Source organism: Trichechus manatus, unplaced genomic scaffold (assembly GCF_000243295.1).
Source record: "Trichechus manatus latirostris isolate Lorelei unplaced genomic scaffold, TriManLat1.0 scaffold00064, whole genome shotgun sequence".
NCBI classification, from domain to species: domain Eukaryota; kingdom Metazoa; phylum Chordata; class Mammalia; order Sirenia; family Trichechidae; genus Trichechus; species Trichechus manatus.
Genome location: NW_004444000.1, coordinates 7211737 through 7222487, shown reverse-complemented (window position 1 = coordinate 7222487; position 10751 = coordinate 7211737). Strand labels below are relative to the sequence as shown.

The window sequence follows — 10751 nt, the reverse complement described above, 5'->3', positions numbered from 1 at the left end:
CCCGGTCAGAGCAGTCAGTGGTGGTAGCCAGGCACCATCTAGCTGTAATGGACTCAGTCTGGTGGAGGCCTTGGTAGCTGTGGTCCATTACTCCTTTGGATATCTTTGGGCTTTTGAAGTAGGAAGCAAAATATTTGGGGAGAGCACTGGTTTCAGTATATAAAAATGTCTCTGGGATTTTCCTTGCCTTTATCTCATTGTGTACTCATTTATATATACCCATTTTCCTCTCTATCATAATCCCGAGTATCTAGCCATAGTCTAAGGTCTAAGGAGTGCTCAAAAGAATGCTCTAAGAATGTCCATTTTCCACATATCTTCAGCTCAATGTGAGAATTGTTAAGCATATGTGTCTTGTTGTGTGTCCTTTATACCTTTTAATAATTTTGTTGGAATTAAACACCATTAGGGTATTACCTGTAGAAGTGCGTTTCTTTCTGTTTCTTTGGGGGAGACAGAAGTTCGCATCAGTTGGTAGCTTTATATGCAATTATACTGAACGTATAAGGACCTGCCGTCTATTATTGCATGATTATTTATCACAGTAGGGCTGTAATCAATTCTAGTTAATAAAGATGCTAATTATTTTCTTCATTGTATTTAGTTGAGATTTTTTTCAACCATAATTGATCTTGGCAACATTCTAATTCCAAATTAGCTATTTTCCCAAGTTATCCAACAATGTCTGCCCTTTCCTGCCTTTTGGTACTAGGAAGCAGGCTGATTTTAGTAAGTACCTAAGTAAAACACGTAGAGTGGTAAATTTGTCCTGGAAAAAGATCATAACGTATTTAAAAATCAAATGTAAGTTTATATACTCTAGAGCTCTGGTCTTAGGTACATACAGATTTATCATTGTTACATCTTCCTGTCGAGTTTGTCCTTTTGTCATTATATAATGTCCTTCCTTGTCTCTTATAACCAGTTTGACTTAAAGGTTATTTTGTCTGATGTTAAAATCACCACCGTGGCTCTCCTTGGGTTACTGTTCGCATGGGATATTTTTTTCCGTCCTTTCATTATCCGCGTGTCTGTGTCTTTGGGCCTAAGATGTCTCTTGTAGACGGCATATAGTTGGATCATGTGTTTTTATCCATCCTGCCACTCTCTGCCTTTTTAGAGTGTTTAGTCCATTTACTTTCACAGTAATTACCGATAATAAAGGACTTATTCTGCTGTTTTGTTTTTTATGTGTCTTATATCTTCTCTGTCCTTCATTTCCTCGAAGTACTGCCAACATTTATGTTTTCTTTTAGTGAATCATTTTGATTCCCGTCTCCTTTCCTTTTTTTACTATTAAACTATTTCATTGTGTTTTCAGTGAAAGTTTACACTGCAAATTAGGTTCCCATTTAACTTTTGAGATAGTTGCTTTGTGGTTACCATGAGAATTACATTTAACATCTTACTTTATAACAGCCTAGTTTATATTGATACCGACTTACTTTCGGTAACATACAAAAGTCTATTCCTATATTGTTCCTCCCTCCCTGTTCGTGTTGTTATCAGCTATTATATCTTTATGTATCATGCGCTCTGTTACATAAATTTATACTAATTTTTTTGCGTAGAGCCTGAAGGACATAACAACTATAATTACTAACCAGAAATACATTAAAACTATACTTATATTTGCCATGTAATAACCTTTAATGGAGTTTTTTTTTTCCTCCTCCTCCCTATATATGGCTTCAGGTAATTGTTTTGTGTCTTTTCCTTTCCATCTGAAGGATTCCCTTTAGCATTTCTTATAGAGCTCAGATCAAATGGTAACAAACTCCCTCAGCTTTTATCTGGGAATGTTCTAATTTCACTCTCATTCATGAAGGACAGTTTTGCCAGATATTTTTGGTTGACACTTCTTTTCTTTCAGCACTGTAAATATGTTGTTCCACTGCCTTCTGGTCTCCAAGATTTCTAAAGAGAAATTGGCACTTAATCTTATTGGGGATCATTTGTATGTTACTATTCATTTCTCTCTTGCTGCTTGCAGGATACTCTCTTTAGCTTTAGTTTCTGAGACATTGATTGTAGGATGTTGATCTGTTTGGGTTTCTCCTACTTGGAGTTTGTTGAGCTTCTTGGATTTGTAGATTCATGTCTTTTGTCAGATTTTGAAAGTTCTCGGCCATGATTTCTTCAAATATTCTTTTTGCCCCTTTCTCTCCTTTTGGGATTCCCATAATCGTGTGTTAGTTTGCTTGATGGTGTCTCATATTTCCATTGCTACACTCAGCAGTCTTGAGCCTTCTCTTGTTGCTCTTCATAGTCCATAATTTCAATTACCTTATCCTCTAGTTTGCTGATTCTTCTGCCAGCAAGTCTGTTGTTAAGTCCTTCCACTGAGTTTTTTATTTCTGTTATTGTATCTTTTAGTTCTAATCTTTCTGTTTAGTTTCTTTTTATATTGTGTGTCTCATTGTTTATATTCTTGTTTTGTCTGTGCATCACTTTCCTGATTTCCTTTAATTTTTTGTCAGTGTTTTCATCTAGTTCTTTGAACTCGTTTACTACTGTTGAATTGTATTCTGCATTCTGTTCATTATCTGGGTTTCCATAGAGATGATTTCTTTCCTTTTATCTTTTTTTTTTTTTTTTTTTGAATAGGCCATCATACCCAGTTTCTTCCTGTGCCTTGTGATTTTTTTGTTGAATCCAGGATATTAGGATAGTACAATGTGTCGGCTTTCTCAATATCCCCGTATACTTGGTACTTTTTTGAAAGCGCTAATTTCTGCAAGAAACCCGTAGGCAGGCACAGTCTTCAGACTTTGCTCGTCACTCCTTCCCTTACTCTGTGAGATCTCGTATTCAGGGCAGACCAAGGTTTCAGTCCTTAATTAGCAGCTCCCTGACCAATCAGAAAACACACACTGATCAGTACTCCCTCAAGCAGGCACAGCCTCAGTTCATGCTCTCCACTCCCTTCGTCTCTCTGTGAGGGCTTTGATTGAGGCCAGGGTGAAGTCTCAGTCTTTCAGGTGGCACCCAGACCAGTCAGAATATATACCTGAACAGTCCTCCAGATCTGTCCTGTTTACTGTGGAGCCAGAGATTGGGGCCCCTCTCTGTGTATAGGAGAGATACGGGTTGGCTGGGGCTGGGGCTCAATGGTAACCATCCGTCTGCTGCACCAGGACAATCAGGTTCGGGGACAGTGGAGTGATTTTCCTACTGTTTGAAATTCGTCCGTGTCTTTTTTCAGTTTGCAGCTCCTTGCTGCTGTCTCTTGCCTACCTTGTCAGGGTTCTTACAGGGTTGAGTACAGATTTCTAGTTTCTTTTGATGTTCATGTGGGAGAATTGGGATTCTAGACCTGCTCACGCTGCCATCTTCCCTACACCCTTAATGTAAGTTCTGATAAGAAGGATTATGGAGTCCATCAACACAGATAGTGAGAGATGTACACATTTTCTATGTATTTTAAAAGTCAATCTAACCGTTCTTGGAAACAGAAAAATCGTTTCATGTTTATGTATTTTTTTTAAAAAAGAGCAGCATAGTAGACCATACAATTTATCCCCTAGGTTTAACATTTTAGAAAGCTGTTTACTTTTTAGTTTGAAGTAATGTTTGTTAGGGAATACTACAAAACTCCATGTTAGGTGTAACCATAGATATTGGCACATTAATAGATGCAAAGATGCCTGTGCTTGTTCAGTGCATACTGCTTTGCCAGAGTCTGTCATAATACCTAAATGTTATTTCCCACCTATAACTTGTAAGCTAAGTTCTGTTCATCAAAGAAAGGGATACTAGCCAAAGAAAGAACTTTATGGCATAGTTGGTTATTTTTATTCAACGTGAGATAAAATTGTTCCTGAAATCCCTTGTGTAGTGTTCACTGTTCCCATGAATGGCACCATCACATAACAAGTAATGCAAGCCAGACCTGACCCCTTCCTCTTCCTCATTCTTCATGTTATCCATCACCAAGTCCTACCCATTTTACTCTCTATATTCTGTTGTATCCTTCATTCCACCATACCACCTTTAGTTAGCTCAGGCTACCCTTATCTATCTCTTTGCCTTTGCAGCTCCAGCTTCCTGAGCCATTTCCCTGCATACACCCTTGTTCCCTTTCGGTTTGTTCTTCACTCTGCAACCAGAGAAAGAATCAGAGCTGCATTTTGGAAATATTAACTTAATGCTTAAAGGCTTTCAGCAGCTTCCAGTGATAAAGACCACAACCCCTCCTTGGTCTGCTATACTTGGTATAGTCTTGTCTCCTTGCACGCCTCTCCACCCTTCTCTTACCACTCCCCCCTGTCTGCTGTTGTCTCCACATGTGATGTGCAAAGCTCTACTCAAGTGTTTTACTCTACAGGAGTCTTCCCTGATCACATCCTTACCATATGCTCTTCCAGCACTGTGTTCTTTTTCTTCTTAGAATGTCTTGGAATGAGATCACACTCTTTTTTTTTTTTTTTTGGTGTGATTGTTGATTCCTGCAATAGACCATAAGCACCATGAGAGCAGGGACTATAAGTTTTGTTTTAAATTTTATTGTGCTTTAGGTGAAAGTTTACAGTGCAAATTAGTTTCTCATTCAAAAATTTATACCCAGATTGTTTTGTGACATTGGTTGCAGTCCCTGCAATGTGTCAGCACTCCCCCCTTTTCTCTTTCCACCTCAAGTTCCCCATGTCCGTTCGTCTAGTTCCTGTCCTTTTCTGCCTTCTTTCTTTTGGCCAAGTGTTGCCCATTTGGTCTCATATACTTGATTGAACTAAGAAGGACATTCCTCACGTGTGTTATTGTTTGTTTTATAGTCCTGTCTAATCTTGCTGAAAGGTGGACTTTGGGAGTGGCTTCAGTTCTGAATTAGTAGGGTATCCGGTGACCATAGTCTCGGGGGTTCTTCCAGTCTCTGTCAGACCAGTAAGTCTGGTCTTTTTTTGTGAATTTGAATTTTGTTCTACATTTTTCTCCCTCTCTGTCGGGGACCCCCTATTGTGATCTCTGTTCAGAGTGGTCTGTGGTGGTAGCCGGGTACCATCTAGTTCTTCTGGGCTCAGGCTGGCAGAGGCTGTGGTAGTTGTGGTCCATTAGTCCCTTGAACTAATATTTTCCTTGTGTCTTTGGGTTTTTTTTTTTTTTTCATTTTCCTTTTGCCCCAGACGGGATGGGACCAATAGATGTATCTTAGATGGCCTCTTGCAAGCTTTTAAGACCTCAGATGCTACTCACCAAAATAGAATGTAGAACATTTTCTTTGTGAACTATGTTATGCCAATTGACCAAGATGTCCCCTGAGACTGTGGTCCTCAGCCCAAGTAACTTGGTCCCTCAGAGTTGTTGGATGTGTCTAGGAAGCTTCTATGGCTTTGTCTTGGGGAGACCATAAGTTTTTGCTCACCACTGTGTCCTAAGCATTTACCAGATTGCTTTGTAAAACAGTAGTTGCCTGATAAAAATTTATTGTATGGGTTAATTAAGTGCAATTAGGCATTCGATAATTTTATGCTTTTTGTATATTAACAGATGCAAAGTAGATTTGTTTGTATTAGAGTAAACTGAAATTGGGTGTAGTGAAAGATTGAAATATCTCAGTTTTCTCATGGTCCGTTCGCTTTCGTCATTTTTTATTCTGACCCAGCTGCTAGGAAAAGGATTTGTTTATGAAGATAAAAATAATATATAATGAAGATTTTAAAAAGATAGATTCAACTGTCAAGAACTACTGTATGACCATGCCATTGTACCAGATTTTTTGGATTAAACCTGGAATTTTTTTCCCTTTAACAGGCTCTTGCAGCCAATGCTGGAACAGGATTTGCGGTCGCTGAGCCTCAAATTGCAATGTTTTGTGGGAAGTTAAATATGCACGTGAACATTCAGACTGGGAAATGGGAACCTGACCCAACAGGCACGAAGGGCTGCTTTGAGACAAAAGAAGAAGTTCTTCAGTACTGTCAGGAGGTAAGAGTGTTGCCAGAAAGTTGGACCACTTTTTTTCTGGGCCAGGATTGAACCTATTTTCCTTAGATGGATAGTCTATCAGTCTCTTTTGACCAAGGCCAAGTTGCTAATGACTGGAGCACCAGGCCTTTTGTTTTTAAATGTATGGTCTCAACTGAGAGCTCTCAGTTCTTTCAGGGAGCTTGGCAAGTGCAGCCGAGTTATCTTGGCTTCCCTCTTACTATGGGAAGATGTGAATCAACACAGGTGATGTGCATGGCTGGTTTTCTCCTTGCTAATACAAAGCCACCAGGTTTGTAAATGATGATCTCAGATCTGATTCAACTTAGCTTTTGAGTCAAAACGACCTAGAAAAGGATATGCGATATTTTAACTTGTTACCAATACTGGCATATAGGGGGTGAAGTATTATTATATACTTTCATAAACAGACATTTTCTTAGACTTGTCTCTTAAATGTTTTAGTTCACAAACTCACAGCAGTTCACACTGTCCTACAAATGAACTTGATACCTAATGGATTTTTTTTTTAAGTTGAAAGCTTGCTGGCTTTGTGTGTCTTAAATGAAGATTCCTTTTTTATGAGAATGCATGAAAAATACAGACATGTACTTATCAAAGAAAACTAATAGTTACAGTATCTTTTTACTTGGCCACTTCAGTTGGAACTAGGAGTAGCGGGGAGAAACTTTAGAATTTATGTAGAAGGGTGGAGGCCGAGGAAACTTAGAAACTCATCTTTTGTTGTAAGTAAATGTGCACCTGGAAAATCAGTTTGTTGCGTGTATGTGTATGGTGTGTGTATTTTTGTCTTAACAGATGTATCCAGAGCTACAGATCACAAATGTGATGGAAGCAAACCAGCCGGTCAGTGTTGACAATTGGTGCCGCAGGGACAAAAGACAGTGCAAGAGTCACCTTGTTATACCTTTCAAATGTCTTGGTGAGTATTCCTTTGGGAATTTTGATTACTTTTCTAGAAGTGTGTTCCCTCATTTCCAAAAATGACAGTTTTATTGTGATAAAAAAAAAAAAACACAAAAATTGCCATTTTTGTGGGGTACAGTGTAGTGACATTAATTACATTCAGCATGTTATGCAACCAGTCATCACTGTTTATTTCCAAAATTTTTCCATCAACTCAAACAGAACTCAGTACCCTTTAAGCAGTGACTCCCCACTCCTTCTTTCCCCCAGCCCCTGGTAACCACTAATAAACGTTTATCTCTTTACATTAGTCTGTTCTCGATACTTCATGTAAGTGAGATCATACAACATTCATCCTTTTGTGTCTGACTTATTTCACTCTGCGTGTTTTCAGAGTTCATGCGTGTCATAGCATGCATGAGAAATTCATTTTTCTTTATGGCTGAGGGGAATACCACATTTTGTTTATCCGTCCATCTGTTGCTCGACACTTGGGCTGTTTCCACCTTTTGGCTGTTGTGAATAATGCTGCGGCGGACATTGGTGTACAGATATCTGTCTGAGCCCTTGTTTTGGGTTCCTTCGTTTTTTAGTTTAATATTATCTTGGCTCAAAGTGAAATATTTATATCTGTTGAGAAGTTGAGAGCTGCATGAGTTTATTGGAAAATTCTCTTTTGAGTATTAACTGTTTTCTAGTGTTTATAGTTGACCACTTTTAGATGATTATTAACTCTGCCTCTCCGATCTTTCTGCCTTTTGGGGAGAAGCCTTTTTCATAGTACTGAATAAGAGTGCTACCCTCAGAGCAGTCCAGCTTGGCCCGCACGTCAGTTGTTGGAAACGAACGTGTTACACTGGTGGCAGTGAGTGGCGCTAGAGCAGCCCAGGGCATAGAGACTTCTTTTTTCTTTACTTCATCCCACACACATTCGTAAGGTACCATATCCTATAGTATTAGCCAAACCAAAATTCTGATCGTTTTCAGAAGGAAAAGTAACTCATCGCTGCCTATGGCATTTAGGGATGCCAGGATCATATCCTTTGTCACCTGCTGTTCTGAAAGGTGTGGGGCCTTGTAAGGGTGTTTATGAGTCCGTGCAGCTGATATTAGCATTCAAAGCCAATTTGATTAAAGCTATAATTTTTATTACTCAGAAACAGAGTTGTTGCTTTAAATGCTTAGTTAATGTATATATTCATCCTAACTGCTTATCACCTGACACTGTGGAATTATAGTTACATACCTGTAACCTGCTGGGGTGTCTGCGTGGCACAAATGGTTAATGCATTTAGCTGCTAACCAGAAGGTGGGCAGTTCAAGTCCATCTAGAGGCACCTCGAGGGAAAGGCCTGGCAGTCTGCTTCTCAAATAATCAGCCATTGAAAACTCTGTGGAGCATAGTTCTACTCTGATACACATGGGATCGCCGTGAGTCGGAAGGAATAGACTAGACAGCAACTGGTTTGGTTTTTCTTTTCGCTCATCTGTAACCGGAGTGATTCTGGTGCAGATTTGGTTGGTCACAGAAGCTTAAAAGGGCAAAGCAGTCAATTTTAGATTATCTGTTATAGGGTTAACATAAATATAGCATTAACATAGACATCCTGAGTAGTTCTAAAGCTGTATCTGATTTTAGCCATTAATTTAACTTATTCCCCTACTTCCTCTCATGAAAACGTTTCTTAGAACTGCAAACAGCAGCAAAATTAAATACATTGCTTTTTTCATTCTCACATGAAAGAAGGAGCTATGGCCAAGGAACAGGAAAGATCAGAACCTGAACAACAGAAAGTACTTAAACTATGTAGCAGTTAGCTTTGTTGTGGAAGTATTCAGTGGGGGAAGGGGGAAACTGTGTATGCTTAACACAGTTTATTTAAAAATTGAGCACTTTGCAGTAGTGTGAACCTTGTTAAAAACGTTCTGTGACGTGGTTTAAGGATGTTCCTCCCTTCCCTTTGGCTCTGAGCTTTTGTGTGTATGCGAGTCCATTGGTTCTCTAAAATTCTCAACTGTAAGGGAACTAGAGCTTGTTCTTGAGTGTTTGTAGACAGTAGGTAGTACTTGAAATCAGTTCTTCCATTTCTGAGGGTTTCTCCTTTCACATCATTTCCCCTAAAGACTTTTCTTCTCCTCTTGTATGTTCTCTGTCACTTGATGGCTCCATCCCACCTTCTCCCACCCCCACCTCCTACCCCATATCTAAGCTTGAGGCCTGGGAGATCTTTTTGGTTCCACTGTTTCTTATCTTGCCACATCCAGTCCATTTTCAGACCATCCTGATTTTTATCCACAGTTCCCCATCTGTGCACTGAGGCACCCCAGGGCCTTGCAGCAAACTCATAGGGGCGTTATGGGGTATTTCTGGCTTTCAAGGGAAATATAGTGACATCTGTCAGACATCCTGCAGACTACTCGCTGGAGGCTGTTCAGTTTCAGTATTATTTCACTCTGTTCCTTTCGATGACCTCTTGTCATTGCAATGCTGGGTTTTCAGCGGTTCCTGTAATCAAATCAGTAGAAGAGGAAGTGAGGATGGTGGTATTCAGTCTGATTGCAGGGACAGAGAAGTTGTGCCTTTCCAAAGGCACTAGCTGTTCGCACACAGATACTTAATGAGTTATTTGAAACTGGCTGCTTAACTTTTAGATATTTATGTTTTTTTGGCCATGTTACCGAGACGTTGGGGTGCTGTAAACCGAGGCGGTTTGGGACCCTCTGGCGCACACCCTCCTCCCCACCTGAGTACCACTGCCCTAGCCGAGCCTTCCGTCGTTCTCTGCCTGGGCCTCGACAGCAGCCTCCACGCATGCTTCTCTCGGTTCTGTCATCCATGGTGCTGCCTGGGTGATCTAAAATGAAGACCTAATTATGTCTCTCCTCTGCGTATTCCTGTAGGAGTTCTTTGCCTAAAAAATAATGTTTAAGCTCCTTACCATGGCTTAAAAACGCTCCATAATCTGCCCTTGTTTAACTCTGTGCTCTTCTCTTCCGCTCTCTACTTCGCACTTCATACGTCATCATCATTGAACGCCTTGTGGTTCCTGGCCGCGTCATACTGTCCAGTTCTTGTTGGAATGGATTTCTTCTTTGTTTGGGTTGTTCTTCCTCTAAGACGTATCTCAGAGGATGCCTCGTTTAAAGGCATCTTCTCCTTCTAGTCTTGTTTTCTATCCCGACACCCAGATTTCTTAAGTATTCCTTGCTTCTATCATTGCACCTGTCACACTGTATAATACTTACCGATTCATATATCTTTCTCCAGCTAGATTGTAAACACCGTAAAATCAGGAGCCCTGTTTTAGTCTTCTTTGTGCTCTAGCACCATGGCAGTGTTTGAAACATAGAATATATTATGTTAATAATTACAAGAACCCTACTATAGTTGGTACACAACAAAAATTTTATTTTACTGCTTTATTTTCCAAAAGTTATAGTTTAGATTTTTCAGTGTGTTATAGAATCAAACATGAAATGATTAACTGTCATTAACTAAATGCCTAAAAGACAAATTGACCATAAGCTATTCCACATCTTCTTTGCTTTGTGGTCACTAAAAGCATTATACAGTCTTCATGTGATTTAATTCAGACAGTTATTCGTGTTTACCCAGCATCCATTTGGACAATTTCTTAACCAGTCCGTAGAGCTTTCCACGAGTGTTTTTAAATAGGTACACTTGTCTAAGCCTAAGGGACCAGGTGACTGGAGTTTAAGGGAGGCAACCCATTCCCATTGCTGCCGAATGGATTCCAACTCTTAGTGACCTATAGGACAGAGTAGAGCTGCCCCAAAGGGTTTCCAAGGCTGTAAATCTTTATGGAAGCAGACCGCCACATCTTTCTCCCATGGAGCAGCTGGTAGGTTCGAACCACTGACCTTTTGGTTAGCAACCAAAC

The 10751-nt window shown here is 39.8% G+C and overlaps 1 protein-coding gene across 6 annotated transcripts in view; it reads left to right on the top strand.

Annotated features, from left to right (window-relative positions):
* APLP2 (amyloid beta precursor like protein 2) overlaps positions 1 to 10751 on the top strand; it is an 83138-nt gene that overhangs the window by 39975 nt on the left and 32412 nt on the right. For all 6 annotated transcript variants that reach the window (XM_004379323.3, XM_023734063.1, XM_004379322.3 and 3 more), the window contains exons 2-3: positions 5749 to 5922; positions 6742 to 6865. In XM_004379323.3, the coding sequence (XP_004379380.1) occupies positions 5749 to 5922; positions 6742 to 6865 (298 nt within the window). The remainder of the gene's footprint in view (positions 1 to 5748; positions 5923 to 6741; positions 6866 to 10751) is intronic.